This window comes from Henckelia pumila, chromosome 4, assembly GCF_033568475.1.
Source record: "Henckelia pumila isolate YLH828 chromosome 4, ASM3356847v2, whole genome shotgun sequence".
NCBI classification, from domain to species: domain Eukaryota; kingdom Viridiplantae; phylum Streptophyta; class Magnoliopsida; order Lamiales; family Gesneriaceae; genus Henckelia; species Henckelia pumila.
This window is the reverse complement of record NC_133123.1, coordinates 41,089,985-41,110,255: the sequence shown is the minus strand read 5'-3', so window position 1 is coordinate 41,110,255 and position 20,271 is coordinate 41,089,985. Positions and strand designations below refer to the sequence as shown.

The following is a 20,271-nucleotide window of genomic DNA, read 5'->3' as shown; positions in this document are numbered from 1 at the left end:
TTTTTCTAACGTCGTGATCATGTTATGAATCAATTTACATTATTAGTGCAATAGTTTGCATATTTTTCAATTTCGGTCTTCTTGTTCTGTCCAAATTTTGAAATTGATAGCCTGATATTGCTTAGCTGGTGACTGGTATGCTGTAATGAGTTTGATGAGAAATTTGGTTTCTCATATAAAAATGGTCTCTTGACAAATTTTTTTGAAAAATTTCACCATAGCAAATAAAATGAAAAAGGAAAATGAAGTGAAATATGCTTTGTTAATGTGGTCTACGTTTGGTTCGGATGATGAGATTATTGCGTAATTAGTATATAAATATAAATGATAAAAAGAATGATTGATGTAGAAATGTAATGCTGGGTGATAAACAATATTATGCTTGATATGATTTTTATGACGTGAAATAGATCTTAACCTTTTGTAACTTTGGACCAAAATTACCCCGAATTCATAAAAAAATTACAATCATAACCAAATGAGAGAATACATTATTTAATATTTTTTGGGTGTAGACAAAAGATAAAGTTGGAATTAAGAAAATGATTAGAAAAATGATAGATACTACTAGGAAAGAGAATGCATTAATTAATAGAGGTTTATCCCTCTTACAAGTGATTGAGCCAATTTATTTAAAATTGTACCAAACACTAGTTTAACAAGTGTAACAAACAATAATCCAGTCTAATCCTTTGTACCAACATTAAAAGAAAAAAAGATCAGGTCATAAAATGATGTTTGTGTTTCTATTCAAAGACAAAAGGACTGCTGGGGTATAATCGTAATTTTAAAAAGCGTGGTGTTAAAGTTTTTCAAAAAACATAAATCGTGTGTTCGAAACGCGAGTCCTTTTTTCTGCATGTCCTATCAGAATTTAACTCAGAAAAGCCCGGTCGCAGCTCCAAGTTCATTCTCCCATGCCAGATCTCTGACCTTCTGAGGTGCGAAAGAGGTTGAAAATTCAGGTAAAATCTAAATTATCCCCTATAATTTATTTCCACCAGGGGAGTTGAAAGCCCAAGATCTCTGATCAATTGCGTCGTAGCAGTAGCAATTGTGGATTTCATTTTGTTTTGATCCCATCTGATCTGGTTCGGAATTTACTTTTTTGTGCGGGAGATTTGTAGTGGATTGAATTGAGGTCAAAAGAAGCCAGGAGAAATGGCGGGAGGTGCTGCTGGAGGGTTTGTGACCCGAGCATTTGAGTCGATGATGAAGGAGTGTGCTAACAAGAAGTACGCTGCTCTTCAGTCCGCTATTCAGACTTATCAAGGTGTGTTTTTGTGCAAACCCCAAACAATTTTCTGATGCTTTCAGATTCATGTAATCTTGTGTTGCATTTCTTGTATATGTTTATGGGATTTCTAGTTTAGTGGGAGGAAGATGGCTGTGAAGCTAGATTTACTGATTTTAGTATTGCTTGGCGATGTTTATGGAGTCAGAGAAGATTATATGTGTTCCTTCGAGGTCGACGTTATTTGAATAAAAAATTGAAATTCGCCATGATGCTGAAGTAAATATATAGTTATATATTAAGATAATAGATAGTACTTTAGGTTTCTAGTTTACAGGCTTCCTGTGCCCGTGTGTAAAGAACTCAGCTTTTTGCTGACATTTGATGTTTGAAATTAGCTGCTGAGATAAAATGTCATTGAATAATTTGACATGTTTGCACTTTCTTTTATGGGAACTGGCTCCTGAAGAGTTGATGAGTATATTGTTTAATATGCTTTATTTTTCAGACAGTGGAAAAAATTTCAATCAGCCGCCCAACATTGGTGAGACCAAGGAAGCTTTATCAACAGCTTCAAATCAAAGGTGTTTTAGCCACAGTGAGAGTTTTGAAATTTTGATTTTTTTGTGTAGTCCACTTAATTTTGTTCATGTATTTGTTCACATGTACCTTTATGTGACATCAAAGGGAGTGAGAATCAGAATGTGGACTCTAGAACTTTATATTATTATTATTATTATTATTATTATTATTATTATTATTATTATGCGCAAGCACATGACCTGAAAGAAGCAGGTTAATTTAGTTTACGCGGCAGGGATGTCTTTGCTGAGCATGTCTCCTCCACCCCCCATAAACTGAAAATTTGCAGCAGAACTCTAAGTGGCGTGAAAATAATGGGTTCAACCTTAATTATATTGATACCTTTTTCTTTTTATATTTTATCAATCACAAGGCTATGTAATTTAGGGGGTATACCGTGTGCTTTCATGTTATTACAAATGCCAAAGTTGCATGAATATATATTTTATAAGAAACTAATTGTTATGTTAATGAAATGAGGGTAGTGCAGATTCTTTGCCTTCATGACAAAAAGTACAGCATGCATTTACTGATCCAAGAGGATTCCCAACCCCCCCTCCAACACAACACAACATTTGTCCATATCATCCCCCCGCATGCGCGCACACACACACTCTACCCCCCGAACAATTTTGGCACTGAGGCAAGAAGTGGTGCTCTATACGCACCCCTTTTGATTCCACCATATTTTTTCTATTCATGTTCTTTGATGGTGAATTTTCCCGAGGATGAGTCTTCGTTTCATGGTATAAATGTTTGTTTAAGTTCTCTCACATATGGTTTCATTGCTTTGCTACACATTCTTTTAGTGGTTTATCTGCATCTGATGATGGAGCTGAAAAAATTGGGGCGGAATCTGATCAATCTACATCTGCTGCTGAGGAGGTTAAGTCTACAAACAATAGCGGATTGTTAGCAACAGTCTTGGCAAATGCAGGGAGTACTCTACAAGGAACTGAGGCTGAACTCGTTCTGAATCCACTCAGACTTGCTTTTGAAACAAAGAACATGAAAATTGTGGAGCTTGCATTGGATTGCCTTCATGTAGGTGCTCATGTTCTTTGTTGGTTTTGAGCTTTAAAAAGTTCCTTTCGAGGGCAGGCTTTCTAAGTTTCTTACACTTGCGAATGCTAAATCTACCTGGTTTCTTTTATATTTATGTGTACTCTCCAATAGCTTAAAAGGAATAAAAGCAGTTGCATTAACATCATGCCCTATTAAAGTGTCACGCGTTTAAAGCTGCTAGAAATTTGTGGTAGATGATCCCAGATGTGGGGCTGAGATAGCTGTATAACTGATATTCCCATTCTTCTATTTTTCATCCTCAGAAACTCATTGAATACAATCACCTAGAGGGTGACCCCGGTCTTGATGGTGGTAAAAATTCACAGTTATTTACAGATATCTTGAATATGGTTTGCAGTTGTGTGGATAATTCATCGCCAGATAGGTATGACTTTGTGGATTTATTTATTTATTTATTGCATGTTTAGTGTTTCCTAAGTGTAACCTTTGGGGACAAAATGCAGCACTACTCTTCAAGTATTGAAGGTGCTGCTTACTACTGTGGCATCCACGAAGATGCGAGGTATGAAATTATAAATTAACCTAGCTACATTTCATAGATTTCCCATCTTGCCTCCAAATTACATTTAAAAATTAATGCTGTTTGCTAATTCTTTAAATATTAGTCCAATTTTGTTCGAGTAGGGATTGGTATTTATACTTTCAATTAATCAATTGTGATATTTTTATCTTTGTTGATGCAGTTCATGGTGAACCGTTGTTGGGAATCATTCGGGTTTGCTATAATATTGCTCTTAACAGGTATTTCTTTTTTAGTTTTCATATTCAATTTGGTTTATAGGTTATTTAATGCTTATGGATATCTGGTTTATTTGTTTAGCAAAAGCCCAATAAACCAAGCCACATCAAAAGCCATGCTTACACAAATGCTTAGTATCATTTTTAGACGAATGGAAACTGATGAGGTACGTGTAATAATTATGTCTCTCAGAATCTCTTTTAAGTTGTCCTATGGGTTAGATGGGAATAGAATATTATATTTTGGCAGTAATTACTACTGGTGATTCAGGTCTCATCAAATCCTCCTGAATCCAAAGAAGCTTCTTCCAGTGATAGGCCAAACACAATGGTTGAAGAAGTCTCGTCGAGTGACCATAATGCCACGGACACAACTTCGGGTGATGTGATATCTGCCAAACAGGTGAATAATGCATCTCTTGGCTCTGATGAAGAAATCCAGAACCTTGTGGGTGGCACTGATATAAAGGTGAAATTGTTGTTTGCTTTGCTTCTGTTATTGTGTTTTTACCGAATGCTTTATATGTTTGCCATATCTGTGATCCTATCTCACTATATGTGGCAACTCATTCTTCTAGGGTTTAGAGGCTGTTCTTGAGAAGGCTGTAGATATGGAAGATGGAGGAAAGGCCACAAGGTATGCTATGATACCGAGTTTGGTATTGTTTAGTTTGGGCTAGTGTTTACGAACAAGTTCTATTCCTTCATTTTGCGCATTAATAGTAGGAAGCATAAGGAGTACCGTATTTATCATCAATTTTAGAAAACATACTCAAGCATCTCACTCTGATCATCGCTGATTGTTTTATCTGTTTCCAACTTTAAATTGCTAACCAGAGGAATGGTCTTAGAGAGCATGAGTATCGGACAACGTGATGCGTTGCTTCTTTTCCGTACCCTCTGTAAGGTTTGTATGTCTAACTTCTCCGCGTTGTAGTTCGAATTTGTTTTTCTGCAACCAGTTTGAATATCATGTGTTTGCAGATGGGGATGAAGGAGGATAGCGATGAAGTTACTACAAAATCACGCATTCTGTCTCTGGAGCTTCTACAGGTTAGTTTAGGAGATTTTTTTTGCATATAAGAAGCATTTTTGCAGTAGCACCCAGGCAATGCATGGAGAAACTCGTCGTTTCATTTTAATTCATGATTATGTTTCAATTATGTCATATGCCATTGGTTCTTTGTACCTCTATGAGTCGGACATACCCCGATATTTTTTTATAAAGTATTTTCCCTTATGCATTTTGATGTTGTTTCAGCAAAAAAAAAGCTAATGCTGTCGTCCTATTTCAACAAAAACAACATTCAGAGCTGTAAATTGGGAATATATGTCTTAAAATACGGCGTTGAATGAGTGGAGTTTGCGAATTTGTGGGAATTTGAAAATGATTTAAGTCTTCTTCAGTTATATTACTTCTAGTATGGAAGTGCTAGTGTACATGTGAATTTCACTGATGAAGTGCATAAGTGAAAGCAAAAGTATTGCTCTCTTTGAGAATTCTGTTTGTAAAGATAAAGCATACATTGTTCTAAGCAACACGCATCATGTTTCCATCAAACTTAATTCTTCACGTGTAACACAGGGTTTGTTGGAAGGTGCGAGCCACTCATTTGCCAAGGATTTTCAATTTATTGACTCAATGAAAGCCCACCTTTCATATGCATTACTGCGAGCATCTGTGTCCCACTCTCCTACCATTTTTCAGGTTGTCTGACTCTCCTTTGATTTGATCTTAAACAAAGTATGAAAATCTGCCTCTGTGACAGTCAAAACTTCTTTTCTTCACCTTGGCAGTATGCAACTGGAATTTTCGCTGTTATTTTGTTGCGGTATAGGGAAAGTCTCAAGGTATGAATTCACTAATCTTCTCTACAAGAAAAGAAGCGCTTAAGTTTGCTTGCTCTTTAGACTGATTATATCAATCCTTTTCCAGACTGAAATTGGAGTCTTCTTTCCTGTGACCGTTCTACGATGTTTGGATGGATCAGATTTTAACCAAAAATTAGGTGTTCTTCGGTAAGCTGTTTTCTATCAAAGAATATTAGCTTCCAACATCTGCATGATGTTTGTTGGTAGGTTACTTGAATTTGTATTCTGCTACCACCCTGGAGAATCCAGCCATTGGGAGGGAACCCCTTAAGGGTCTCATTCTAGGAGCCAGTAACCTTTAAGATGTCCAAAAGGCTAGCTGGATGGAAGAAAGCTTTCCTTTCGAGAGGTGGCAGACTAACGCTAATCTCGGCAGTAATGAGTGCCCTCCCCGTGTACTACTTGTCGTTGTTTCGGATCCCAAGAGGAGTTGCAGAGGATATGGAGAAACTTATGCGGAATTTCTTGTGGGATGGACTGGATGGGGAGGCTCATTGCCACCTGGTAGGCTGGGACAAAGTTTGTAGACCTAAAGATAGAGGAGGATTGGGAATAGGTAACCTATGCCTTCGGAACAAGGCTCTGTTGGGTAAATGGTGGTGGAGATTTTCGTCGGAGGGGGACACTTTTTGGAAGAAAATCATAGCGAGCAAATACGGAGTTCAAGAGAATGGATGGGATGCGAGATTGGCTAGACATAACACGTTTAGAAGTCCGTGGAAATTCATATCAAGGACGTATATGACTTTCAGTCACTCTGTGAGGGCAGTGGTTCTAGGGGGAGATAGATTTCGATTCTGGGAAGATTGCTGGGTGGGGAATTCTAGTTTTAAGGACCTCTTTCCTAATCTCTTTCAGATATCTAGGGAGCACAATAGGCAGATTTCTTTTTTCGTCTGTCGAGACTCGTCTTTTTCCTCTAACTCTTTGACCTGAAACTTGCATCTTAGACGCGATTTGAGGGATGCTGAATTGAGCCAGCTAGGTAACCTGCTGGAAGTTTTGAGGGGGGTGAACTTAGTAGAGGGAGCGGAGGATGTGAGGAAATGGGTTTGGGACAGTTCCGGAGTCTTTTCGGTAAAGTCCTTCTTCGAGTCTTTCTTTCCAGAGGAGCGTTTCCCAAGCTTCCCTCTTTTCTACCCAATCTGGAAAGCCACCATTCCGACAAAGGTTCAGGTTTTCTCATGGACAGCTGCGTTGGAAAGATTGCCTACCTGCGACTTGATTCAAAAGAGGCTCCCAAACATGTCCCTTAGCCCAAACAGGTGTGTGCTATGCAAGCAGGGAGGAGAAACTCAAGATCACATGATTATTCATTGCCCGTATTCAGGGAACTTGTGGAACCTGGTCCTCAAGGAATTGGGATTATCTTGGGTAATCCCAAAAACAACGAAAGATCTTTTTGCCACTGATCTAGGAGGTTTGCTAGGTGAAAAAGGGAGAGTTCTTTGGCTAGTAGTGGTTCATTGCGTGTGTTGGTCGATATGGTTGGAGAGGAACGGAAGAGTTTTTGAAGATAGTGAAGAATCAGAGAAGGAAACTTGGGATAAAATCAAACTGAGAGTTGCCACGTGGGCTCTCAAGGGTTCTAACTTTAAATCTTTGTCTATGTTAGACTTGTATAGGGATTGGAAATTGGCTTTGATCTAGATTGTTAGAGGCCCTTTTTGGCTTTGAATATAGCTAGCTAGCGTGGATCGCTGGTCCACTTTTTGTAATCTATCATTTTCATTTATATATAATACATATGTTTCCTATCAAAAAAAAAAAAAAAAAAAAAAAAAAAAAAAAAAGAATTCACTAATGTTCAAGTTTCAGTTTCCTAATTTTCTCTTTCTGTAAAAATTGCCAGGATGCTGGAGAAAGTCTGCAAGGATCCTCAGATGCTTGTTGACCTTTATGTAAACTATGATTGTGATCTCAAAGCCCCAAACTTTTTTGAACGAATGGTAGGTTTATTGTTAATAGTTGCACATCTTTGCATTTTATCTTAAAACTCTGTTTATATGACGTCTTTTCTATAGGTCACAACATTGTCCAAAATTGCTCAAGGTACTCAAAATGCTGATCCAAAGTCTGCTACTGCATCCCAGATCGGGTCTATTAAAACGTCGTCACTTCAGGTATATCTTGTGCTTTTTCTGTGTTAATTTTATTGTTGGCAGGTTTTTAATGTCCCCCACCGCCCCATTTAGCTGATTGTACTCGTCTCGACATTTTCAGGGTCTTGTGAATGTGCTTAAATCATTAGTGGATTGGGAGAAGTCTCATAAAGAATTGGAGAAGCAAAATAAGGGTAAAGAATCATTCGAAGAAACGGTTTCTTCTAGAGATTCAGATGAATATAAAAGTAGGGAAGATTCAGTGAGCAACTTTGAGAAGTTGAAAGCTCATAAATCTACCATAGAAGCTGTTATCTTTGAGGTGTGTAGATCTGCAATTTTGTTCTATTAATGATCATCATTCATGGGAATCATACTTTAGTTATTCAGTTTTACAAATATATTTTCGGCTATTTTAGGTGACTCCACCATCATTTTGAATATTTGCAGTTCAATAGACAGCCAGGGAAGGGTATACAGCATTTGTTATCCAGCGGGTTGGTGGAGAACAATCCGGCTTCAGTAGCTCAGTTTCTCCGAAATACTCCCAATTTAGACAAGGTAAATTAAATGTTTTGCTCTTGGATTTTAGCTTCAATTTTCCAGGGTGGGTTATAACTGATTTTGTTTGCTAGGTTATGCTTGGTGATTACTTGGGCCAGCATGAGGAGTTCCCCCTTGCTGTTATGCATGCTTATGTGGATTCCATGAACTTTTCTAGAATGAAGTTTGCTTTTGCGATTCGTGAATTTCTTAAAGGGTTTCGACTTCCTGGAGAAGCCCAGAAGATAGACCGCATAATGGAGAAGTTTGCAGAACGGTAGGTCTTTTGCTATTCTAGAGTGTTTAATGTATAAAATATTAGACCATCTCAAAATAATCTGGATTATCTTTGAACAACAAATGTATGATAGCCTTGAAACATTTTTTTGCACTTATAGTGCACAAAATTGCTAAGCATTTTGACTCACAATAATAGAAAATATACCTTTCTAATTCAGTTTAAGAAAAAAACCCTGTGTTATATCTTGTCTATCAAATATGCGTCTTAAACTTCCCCTAGTTTACGACACTCAGTCTGTAAGGACTCTGCAGTAAAATGATAGGAGCTATAACTTGGTGATTATGAAGCCGAAACCTTTTAGTGTAAAAACATTGCGTTGAAAGGTGCACATTCCTATGTGAAGTATTCCATGCTCTCTACTGGTCACCCCTGTTCCCCCAGAGGGAGATTTCAGTTAGAGGTTTCGTTGTCGAGTAACTATTGACTGATATAAGGCAGTTTTATTGTGCAAATTTAAATGTTTTTCATTTTCCATCACTGGGACCATGCAATTGTTAGCAAGTTGTTCATTCAGTAACATTTTACGATATTTTGGCAGCTACTGTGCAGATAACCCTGGTCTATTTAAGAACGCAGATACAGCTTATGTCCTTGCTTATGCAGTTATTATGTTGAATACTGATGCTCATAATCCAATGGTTTGGCCCAAAATGTCCAAAAGTGATTTCATACGTATGAATGCCATGAATGATGCAGATGAGTCTGCTCCTCAGGAACTCTTAGAGGAAATTTATGATTCCATTGTTAAAGAAGAGATAAAAATGAAAGATGACCCTGCTGGAATTTTGAAAAACAGTAAGCAAAAGCCTGAAGTAGAGGAGAGAGGTCGTCTTGTCAACATTCTCAATTTGGCTCTCCCCAAAAGGAGCTCGTCAACTGACACCAAGGTTGAGAATGATGTAATTATCAAGCAAACACAGGTTCTTATTAGGGACCAAGGGGGAAAGAGGGGGGTCTTTTACACTTCACATAGGATTGAACTCGTACGTCCCATGCTGGAAGCTTTAGGATGGCCATTACTTGCTACATTTGCTGTTACCATGGGTGAACTTGACAACAAACCAAGGATTGCTCTCTGTATGGACGGATTCAGAGATGGCATACACTTAACACATGCTCTTGGGATGGATACCATGAGATACGCATTTTTAACATCTCTAATAAGGTAATTCTGGGGTTAATATAAACTTGTCTCGCTATGATTGTCTGGTCATTGCTTATGTCTCAGCTATGCTCTATCATTTCAGCTTAATTTAGGATCCCCTCGTGTATGTAAAAACTAAAAAGTGTGTAATTTATGATCCCCTCGTGTATGTAAAAAGTGTGTAAATATTTTCTTTTAGAACTCAGGTTTCCTGTTTCACTTATTGTATGAAACCGGCTAGCAATTTCGTTTCCTATCGCAAAAAAAAAAAAAAAAGTTGCACCATAGATTACAGAATAATAGTTCTTGGTAAGAAAAATAATTACTGTGACAAAGAGATGGTCAAAATTATCAGTTGATATTGACCGAAACAAAGCTCTACAAACTGAGAGATTTCTCAGACCTGGTCATAGTATTTTTCTGTCGTTGATGAGATAATCTTACCCAGGTGATGAATTTTGAACAGTTGCAAGGAAAAACAGGATTTTGGCTGTGAGATCAAGTATGATAAGTAACTTGAAAATTTTATATGGAAAAAAACAGTTCTTACTTAATTGTACAGAGTATGTTATAACAGCCGAGTGTATTCCAGCTTTATATGTTGTATATATAGGAGAAGCTTGTTCATCATTGTTCTTCTGAAATGATTTGCAGGTACAATTTCTTGCACGCACCAAGAGATATGCGCAGTAAAAATGTGGAAGCGCTACGTGTGCTGCTGGGTTTATGTGATACTGAGATCTATGCTCTTCAAGACTCTTGGCATGCTGTTCTGGAATGTGTTTCCCGCCTTGAATATGCAGTTTCATCACCTGCTATGGCTGCAACTGTCATGCAAGGATCAAATCAAATCTCTAGAGATGCAATTCTCCAGTCTCTGAGGGAGCTGGCAGGCAAACCAACTGAGCAAGTGTTTGTGAATAGCATCAAGCTGCCCAGTGAATCAGTAGTTGAATTTTTTACTGCTTTGTGTAGTGTATCAGCGGAGGAATTAAAACAAGTTCCTGCTCGTGTTTTTAGCTTGCAAAAAGTTGTTGAAATAAGTTATTACAACATGGCCCGTATTCGAATGGTAATTTCTTCACCTGACAATGAGTTTATGTTCATAGCAATATTATTCTGATACTACTAGGTTTCTCAGTCAAAATAATGCTGTATATGCCATCCAGCTAGTCTAATGCTTTTGGTTGGTCACTTTTATCCCGAATCATAATATTTGTTCTAAGACATTGTACTTAATGTGACCACCAAGAGAACTTAATAGAGTAATCTTGACAAAAAATCGGTTTATGCAAGTGAAAATAGAGATGCTCAAGATATTGTATATGTTGCACTTTTAGAATGGTCATTTGTCATATGCTGCTTACTCGATCAATTATGTGGATCGTCGAAGTTTCCAGGATGTTATATGTGCTTGCAAGACTTATAATTTGTTTTTATCCATTTCCAGGTTTGGGCTAGAATATGGTCCGTCTTAGCGCATCATTTTATCTTTGCTGGTAGCCATCCTGATGAGAAAGTTGCTATGTATGCCATAGATTCTCTAAGGCAACTTGGTATGAAATATTTGGAACGTTCTGAACTTGCGAACTTCACTTTTCAGAATGATATTTTAAAGCCATTTGTGGTGCTTATGAGAAGCAGCAGAAGTGAAACTATACGAAGGCTAATAGTTGATTGCATTGTTCAAGTATGTATACCTGATTTTATTAATTATTCAACGTCTTTTGAGCTTTATGTTGCTTTGAGGTAAACATATTCTTGTTGGGACAACAGATGATAAAGTCTAAAGTTGGAAGCATAAAATCTGGATGGCGAAGTGTGTTCATGATTTTCACCTCTGCTGCTGATGATGACATGGAACCCATTGTTGAAAGTGCATTTGAGAATGTGGAACAAGGTTGGAATCAATATTTTCAGTTTGTTTCCTCATGAAATAAAATTTACACTGGTTTGGAAATTTTTTAGAAATGTTTCTAACACCGAAGATTGGTGCAGTTATCTTGGAGCACTTCGATCAGGTTGTTGGAGATTGCTTTATGGATTGTGTCAACTGCCTTATTGGATTTGCGAATAATAAGACTTCTCATCGCATAAGTTTGAAAGCCATTGCTCTCCTTCGCATATGCGAGGATCGTCTTGCGGAGGTTTGGTTTTAAATATATTGCTCGTTCATTTACCTATTATGTCATGTGTGTCAGTAGCCATTGTCTGTCATTTCCCTCTTCTTAATTAACTTGTCAAAAATATGATGTAATAGATAAAAAGTTTATGATATATTTTAAGTGTGGTAATAGTAATATAATTTGTACTTGATTAGTGACTACTTAATTGACTGCATATCCGTATCATTTCATAAAAGCTCCATATTTTTCTACATAATGTGCGGTGCAAATGTAACTGGTCTATTTCTACATTGGTAAAGTCATAGATTCTGTTGGATGAACAAGGAAGGGAGCATTCTTGTAACTTGTTTTTGTTACTCATATCGCTGATCTTCCTCTTTTCTTTGGTTAGTTATTGACGAGGAAATTATAGGTTGAGGAGTTGAGCAAAGAAATTGGAAGGGATGTGCTAGTTCGACTTCACAAGATGGAATCCAAAAGAAAATAGACAATTCTATTCTCAATAATATTATCAATCAAAATTCATCTAATCTCCTTCACTTCCCAAACGTAAAACTATTTTAAAGACTATTAGAACTAAATGCAATAATAAAGTGCTTTGGTTTTTCTGTGCGGCACAACTTCCATTCATTTTACTCCAACTCCCAAGCCTTTGGTATTTATTAGCAGATTGTTTTCTCAACTCCCCAACTTTTGACTCCAACTCCCTTAACCCTTGGTATGCCCTGCATCAGTTATGTACATTTTCTTTCTCCATTTTATGTTCAAAATGACTATCATGTTATAAAGATCCTTTTTACCCTGTCATTTGACCAGAATTATTCCTTTAACTTCTCGTCTAATATATATATACTTATTTTTATATTTGCTTTATTGCTCTCTATTTTCCTATCTTGCTTTTAGAGTAATAAAGTTTTTGGGTATGTGTGAACAAATTTCTGCTGAACCTTTTTTATTCTTGAAATTCTGGGAAAATCTTGAAGAATAGGTGGATGATCATGGTTAGGAGACAATTTTAGCAGTCTTCAGAGGCTTTCATGTTTAACAAGTTGAATATTTATATATCATAACCTCCCCCCTCTGTTTTCCCAGTGCGTGATCATAATCCCTATCCTAAAAAGTGGGGGGAAATAGAAAAAGAAGAAAATAGCACCTGAACAAGAAAATGCATCTGTAGACATCTGTTGCTTTTTCATTTTTCATGTGGAAAAAATGTTTTGTTTCATTCAGTTACTGCTGTTTGTTCCCAAATGCTCGGTCTTTCAACAAATCAGCCGCAAAATGAATAAATGATTTCAGAAATTTTATAAGTGGATTTTGTATGCACAAAAGGGAGTATATGAGCAGCGATTGATTTTCCCTTCATATCCAGGGCCTTATACCAGGTGGTGCCCTCAAGCCTATTGATACCAATGCAGAGGACACGGTTGATGTGACTGAGCATTATTGGTTCCCTATGCTGGCTGGTCTTTCTGACCTCACGTCTGACTCTAGACCAGAGGTTAGAAACTGTGCCCTTGAGGTTTTGTTTGATTTGCTGAATGAAAGAGGTAGCAAATTCTCGTCTTCATTTTGGGAGAATATTTTCCAACGAGTACTGTTTCCAATCTTCGATAATGTGAGACATGCCGGAAAAGAGAGTTTCGAATCTGCTGGAGATGGGTGGCTACGGGAAACCAGTGTTCATTCGCTCCAGTTGTTATGCAACCTGTTCAACACATTTTACAAGGTAGCCATGTAGTTGATGTAATATTGCGGGCCGTTTTTAGTTATGTTATTCTCATGTATTTTGCTGCAGAGTGTTTTTTCTATAGCACCCTTTTTCGTTTCTTTTGGTGTTTAAGTGGATTTGTTTGCTTTTCCTGTACTTGTTTCTGCTTAGTATTGCAGTAGTAGGCCAGAAAAAACATCACACCATAAATTCACAAACTATTTTATGTTCGATCAGAACTTATTTCTGTTAATGCCAATAAGAATCTTCCTCCACTTATTTTGGTGATATTGTTATGAAGTTGACAAATAAATTGATGCTGTTGAAAACTGTTTCTCATATTGTATATAGCCATCTCTGCGATGTTTAACTTTTGTATAGTTAATCCTTCTTACAAATTTTCGCGCAGTTGCTGCTGTCATAGCATTCATCAATCCAAGCATAATCTTATATGTGATTGGTAGAAACTTCTTTAATTGTTGTTTCTTTTAGACCCGATTGTCCATCAGTTTCTTTTCTTGGCCTGTATATTCTTTCTCTGGTCCTTCCTGTCAAATTGATTTCACCTACACATTTGGATGATTATGCTTTTAATAGTGGGAACGAGGAGTTGTGGTATCACAGTCTTTTTGCTGATCATGTGCTTGTTTGCTTTAAGTTTGGGAATGATAAATCATAAAAGAAAATGTAGTCTTCTTTGGTTTGTAGCCCATGGTTCTGATCCCTGCAGATCTTTAATATGGAAGTATATTTGCATTTAAGTAGTCTGCTGACAATTGATGTCTTAATCATATAATTATAGGATGTGTGTTTTATGCTACCCCCACTGCTCAGTTTACTGTTAGATTGTGCCAAGAAAACAGATCAATCAGTAGTTTCAATATCTTTGGGTGCCTTAGTGCATCTTATTGAAGTTGGAGGGCACCAATTCAGTGATCATGACTGGGATACTTTATTGAAAAGCATAAGGTACATCCTCTCTGGCCTGCACTCACATTTTTGTATTTTCATCTGTTTCGTCTTTCAATAGTTTATAAATTGTTCTTTTCTTGTTTTTCCTTCTTTTGGTAGTGTGCTATTTTTTATTCAGCTTTTCTGACTGATTTTTGTCCCAGGGATGCTTCCTACACGACACAACCTCTTGAGCTACTCAACAATTTGGGGTTTGAGAACACAAAGCAGCATAAAGTATTCACCAGAGACTTGGACAACCCCTCCCCCACAGCTGGTGGCAGTGAGTTATCCTACAACCGTCAGCAACCCTTTCATGAAAATGGAACTACAATAGGGAGAGCATCCTTGATTGCCAGTGTTGACAGTAATGGGTTGGATAACAATCAACAAAATGTGAACCTAGAAGAGTTGGGAGGAGCCGAAGGTCAGTACATAGGTTGTCTCATATAAGTTTTCTTTGGTAAATAAATCATGTTGGAAGGCATTGAACACTATTAAAAGCGGTTATTCCAAAACTGTCTAGTAATATGCTTTTATGTAGGCTTGCCATCTCCATCGGGAAGAACTACAAGAGCTTCTGATAGCAGTGGCCTTCAACGCAGTCAAACATTTGGACAAAAGATCATGGGAAACATGATGGACAACGTGTTTGTGAGAAGTTTTACCTCAAAACCAAAAAATCGAACATCTGATATAATGATACCATCTTCTCCATCCAAGGTTCGTGCTGTATTTGTAATGGATATTAACATAATTGTTCTGGCTACTTTAGTTGTCCCTAATGAACTTTTTTAGCTCTTAACATTGATTGGGTGTACTAGCAATTTTCTCAAATGCAATTACTTAACTTTAATCTTGCTTAGTAATTGCTCATCTTTTTTACCTTATGGCACAATTCAGTTCCTTGAAGAAGAGAAACCTTTAGTAAAGAAACTCATCTGATTGTTAGATCATGCATACTATTTTAGAGGTTAAATAGAGAAAGGAAACCAGATTTATGGAGCTGTTTATGCTTGAATTACTCAGGACCCTAAAATTGCCGAGTTTAGCAACTAAAAATAGTTTGAAATTGAAACACGTATCGGCAGCTAGAACGTTTGTGGAAAATGGATAAAACTGAACTGCTTGTTGGATCTTGTTGGGAGAGAGGGCTGCACATGTTCTTGTAACTCACTTCCTGGTCAATATCCTTGGTGGCATAGATTGACATATCAGATTTCTGCAGATATACTTTGAACATAGTGAAAAGCTTGATAAAATTGCTATTTATTTAAACGGAAATTTGTATCTTGACTGTGGTGTTGGACAGGAAAATTACTTTCTATCATTATAGGTGAGTGCTGATAGCTGTGAAAACTTGATTTCTTTTGTGTAGCAGTTTAACTTTTAGATGTTCCTTTTTTCCATAAAAAACACAAGAATACTTGAGCAATTTGGTAAGGTGTTGGAGATGAAACATGGCTTGTTGTGAACCTGTTTATCCTCAAACTTCATGATGGAAAGAAAACATAATTTCTGTAAATTACTAAATCTATTGCTTTTATTAAACAATTGTCTATGATGTTTAATGTCATTGGCACTCTGATGGCATATTCGACATTTGCAGTAATCCTCAATCACAGCCTTCTAAACTTATTGTTCTAAAGATTTCTTAATTGGTATTCGAGCTTTAAACATATTGAAACTGGTTTTGATGACTTATTTCTCATTTTCCAAGTTTCCTGGCACTATTATGGAGTCTGATTCCAGAGATGACGAGGAAAGTCCAATGTTGGGAACCATTAGGAGTAAATGCATCACCCAGTTGTTACTTTTAGGTGCCATTGATAGTATTCAGGTATGATGATTTCTTGAGTTTCTCATTTTAGAATTAAGTTATTTCACTTACTCTCCATCTGACTGGTCAATTCTAACTCTGTAAGAACGATGACATCTGCCATTCACTTTTTTTCTGAATTCCCTTGGCCATGTTCTTCAAATATAGCTACAAAGTAATTGAACATCTTCTTTTTGCATTGACCCTTCAGCAAATGATCTGTATGTTTCTGGGTCATTTGGAGGTTCATAAAACATTACCAGCAGGTTTGATTGTTTAGCATCGGTGAACTTAAATTCTGAGGAAAATGACAGTTTACCTATGGAGCGAGCTTCTACTTAGTGTTGTGACGGGATGATTAGTGGATTACAATGATACTCTTGAGGATATTATGTGCAGCATGTTTTCCACTGACCTGATTTGATGTTACAGAAGAGATATTGGACCAAATTGAATACACAGCAGAAGATCACCTTGATGGAAGTTTTGTTCTCTATTCTGGATTTTGCTGCCTCATACAATTCATACACAAACCTTAGATTGCGAATGCACCAAATCGCAGCAGAAAGGTTGGCTTATGTTTTCTTTTTACTTGTAATTTCATATTTGTGTCTAGCTTTGAGTTGGTTACTTCCATGGGACAATCATTTTTGACGTGTAAGTTTTTCCTGGACAGACCACCATTAAATCTTCTACGCCAGGAGTTGGCAGGAACTTGCATCTATCTGGATATTCTACAGAAGACCACCACAGCTGTTAAGATTGAGGAGGAACAGGTCCAAGAAGAGAAACTTGGAGAAGTAGCTGAAGGGAAGCTTGTTTCCTTCTGTGAACAGGTGCTGAGAGAGGCATCTGATTTTCAGTCTAGCATGGAAGAGACCACAAACATGGATGTTCATCATGTCTTAGAACTTCGATCTCCTGTAGTAGTGAAGGTATGAATTTTAATCTTGCAATAATTGCATTCATGGATTACCTGTACTAGAAAGATACCGGTTGGGCCATGGGCCTTGGGGTTACTGACCTAATGCCATTTGTTTGTGGCATTAATAGTATAGTACAGTTGTCGCATGAACATACCAAGATGGGGTTATTGGTGTAAGTTGAAAATAATTGGGAGTTAGATAAATCTTGAAATCTTTATATGATTTGATTTTTTATTGGACCAGATATATTAGAATTTTGATCTTCGAGCAGACTTGACACCTTATATTTTCTTTTACTGTCCTTTTTTAACAATCTCAGTTTCAAACCCCTGGAAACTAAGGCAGTGTTTTGTTTGTCTTTCTATTGTTTAGAATCAAATGTTTTGAACAAGTTCTTTACAGAACTTTTGAATCGTGGTAGACAAGAAATTTTTTATGTATATTTGCTAGACAAAATTTAAGATATTTTCAAGTTTGAAGATTCATTTGTGTGCGTGTGTATTTAATATATTTTTTTCTGAAGATCGGTATAAAAATTTGATTTTGAAGCATAGAAAACAGATAACTATAGAGTTTTCATGAATCTCCACCTGAATATCCTAACAACAGAAGAAGGATCCCTGTTTTTTATGATTATATGACATGTCCGAGTATTTTTTTTTCTTCACAAGCTATACATTTACGTGTATTTCAGTAAATTCCATCCAAATCAAGGCCAGCAAATTTGAGCACATTCGTTGGGTTACACGAAATCCAACAAAACTGAGAGCTATGTGTCTCAAATCAACGCTGGCTCTCCTATTATTGATGCCAAACTGTGCTACAATTACATTTATAGAAAATAAATTTTCATCTTCTATCCAGCGTATCTTGGTATGACTTGCAAGTTGATCTTTATGTCATGATCTTCCAGGTGCTCAACGGCATGTGCAATATGGAGCCCAAGATTTTCAAAAATCATCTCCGAGATTTTTATCCTTTGATTACAAAACTCGTCTGCTGCGACCAGGTAAAATCGCTGTCTCGTCGACTGTTGATATGCCGATGCATTTGTCATTCATTAAATGTTATTGCATCTGATCATATAAAAATAATGACAAGTTCTTGTTCTTCAGATGGATGTACGCGGGGCACTTGCCGATCTATTTAGCATGCAATTGAAGTCGTTGTTGCCATAGGACTTAAAAGAAAATAGGGATGGAAATTTTGTTGATTCAAAAGAGAATTAATCCTTGCTGATGCTTTTTAGGAAAGGATTGATATTTTTCCCCTTTCATTTTCTATTCCAGTTAGCGCCTTCAATTTGTTTCATTTTGAGTTTTGGTGTCATATATTATTTCTGAAAGAAACACAGATTGAACTGATATACTACAAACAATCCCTCAGGGAATGCACTCTTATATTAAGACTGGACGCGGCCTTTATTTCAATTATGAATTTAAAAAGAGATTATTTATTTGTCCATTTTCTTATATTAGCAAACGATGAGTGCAATGCAAATGAAAACACCTTTTATTTTTATTGTCAATAAACATCGTTAAATAAATAAGTTGGGATGAGAAAAGATTAAAGTGTAGTTAAATAATGATTTTCATGGTATTTTAGTCAATAAAAAAATTTAATGTAATATAATATGTACAAGATGTATTATAAATGAGTGCAAATTCAATTTTTATTCAAAGATTTAATGTGTTACAAATATAATTAAATCTATAGTTGTTGAAAATTATGGTTGTTAAATATTATAATTTTGTATAAATTAGAAATTAAGAAAAATATAGAATTTGACGTCATGACAAATTTAATAAAATAAAATTTAAGACAATATAATAATACATGGTGTCGAAAAATTATTTTTCCTCTATTGATTGGTTGAAAAAATAATATAAATAATGAATTTTAAACCTTAAATTAAATTATTGTGCATTTTCTTCCTTTATAACCATTTTTTCCTTTTTCATGATTTTTCGTTTGTCATCCTTATTTTATTCTTTATAAAAAAAATCTCATAATATTCAATAACAATTCTTGTGATGTTGTCTTTATAAATGATTTGTATTTTTATATCTTTATTATTTTATTCTTTTGTTGGACGGTGTAGGATCGAGCGTTTGCCGCTTTACCAAAAGGTATAGCTGGTAGTAATGGTGTAATTCAAATCTTTTAAATTGCTAGTTAAATCATCTACCCAACAGAGACAATTATTGCATTCCAACAATCTCCTTCCCAATAATTGCACTCATTGTAATCAACGAGAATTGAACTCACGACCTTGGGTTTGATACTAATTTTAGAACCGAGACTTTACCAAAATTTAAATCTGATGGTAATGGTGCAACTCAAATCTTTTAAATCGCATAGCAGTCCAAGGGCTCAAGTGCCTTGATTCGATCGTTCTATCCAGCAAGGACAATTATTGCATTTCAACAATATTCTTTCTAATAATTGCACTTCTTGCAATAAATGCGAATCGATCCCATGACCTTGACTCTAATATTAATTGTAGGATCGAACGCTTGTCGTTTTACCTAAAGCTATAAGTAGTGGTAATGGTGCAAATCAAATCTTTTAAACCGCACAACAATCCAAGCATCATGGTTCGATCACTCTTTTTAGCATGGACAATTATTGCACACCAACTGACAGACTATTTTTGTTATTATTATTTTTAATTTTTTAATGCTGGAAATATTCTTTTTCAAAAGTAAAAATAATTTCATTGTCTCCAATCTCCATTCTTGTGTCATTGTCTTATATTATTTGTAAGTCAATATCGTTAAAGATCAATGAAGTTATTGAACGTTCTTTTTTATTTTTAATTTCATTTAAGCCGTTCGAAATCTACTATTGCAATATTTTGTCGCTAAAATTTTTGCTTGAATTTTGAATGCTTTCGATTAAATTAAAATGCTAATATTTCGTCTTTTATTTCAACCGTATTGTCCAATTTAAGAAGAAATGTATATTCTTCTTTATTTGGTCTCTAAAAGCTTGTAGTATATTGAAGTGTTATTATCCTATAAATAAAATATATTTTATTAATAACTGGTAATAATATATATTTTTTGAAAGAAAAATATATTATATGTCTTAGTGATAAAATGAATATATTTTTCAACATTGCAACTAATAAAAA

The 20,271-nt window shown here is 36.0% G+C and overlaps 1 protein-coding gene across 2 annotated transcripts; it reads left to right on the top strand.

Annotated features, from left to right (window-relative positions):
* Positions 1-829: 829 nt before the first annotated feature.
* Positions 830-18,582, top strand: LOC140867578 (brefeldin A-inhibited guanine nucleotide-exchange protein 5). 2 transcript variants are annotated; one of them, XM_073272644.1, is made up of 34 exons: positions 830-965; positions 1,128-1,273; positions 1,743-1,818; positions 2,626-2,860; positions 3,145-3,266; positions 3,346-3,404; positions 3,586-3,643; positions 3,723-3,807; positions 3,912-4,109; positions 4,219-4,277; positions 4,478-4,547; positions 4,625-4,693; positions 5,226-5,348; positions 5,438-5,491; positions 5,577-5,659; positions 7,365-7,461; positions 7,537-7,635; positions 7,736-7,936; positions 8,065-8,175; positions 8,250-8,434; positions 8,997-9,623; positions 10,257-10,674; positions 11,053-11,292; positions 11,379-11,502; positions 11,601-11,749; positions 13,101-13,457; positions 14,242-14,408; positions 14,555-14,817; positions 14,935-15,113; positions 16,111-16,230; positions 16,642-16,778; positions 16,886-17,144; positions 18,049-18,144; positions 18,251-18,582. In XM_073272644.1, the coding sequence occupies exons 2-34, from the start codon at positions 1,162-1,164 to the stop codon at positions 18,311-18,313; spliced, it is 5,295 nt and encodes a 1,764-aa protein (XP_073128745.1). In that variant the 5' UTR covers positions 830-965; positions 1,128-1,161; the 3' UTR covers positions 18,314-18,582. The 2 variants fall into 2 exon arrangements, with proteins under 2 accessions (XP_073128745.1, XP_073128744.1); XM_073272643.1 differs by having other exon boundaries at positions 833-965; positions 1,120-1,273.
* Positions 18,583-20,271: the final 1,689 nt, after the last annotated feature.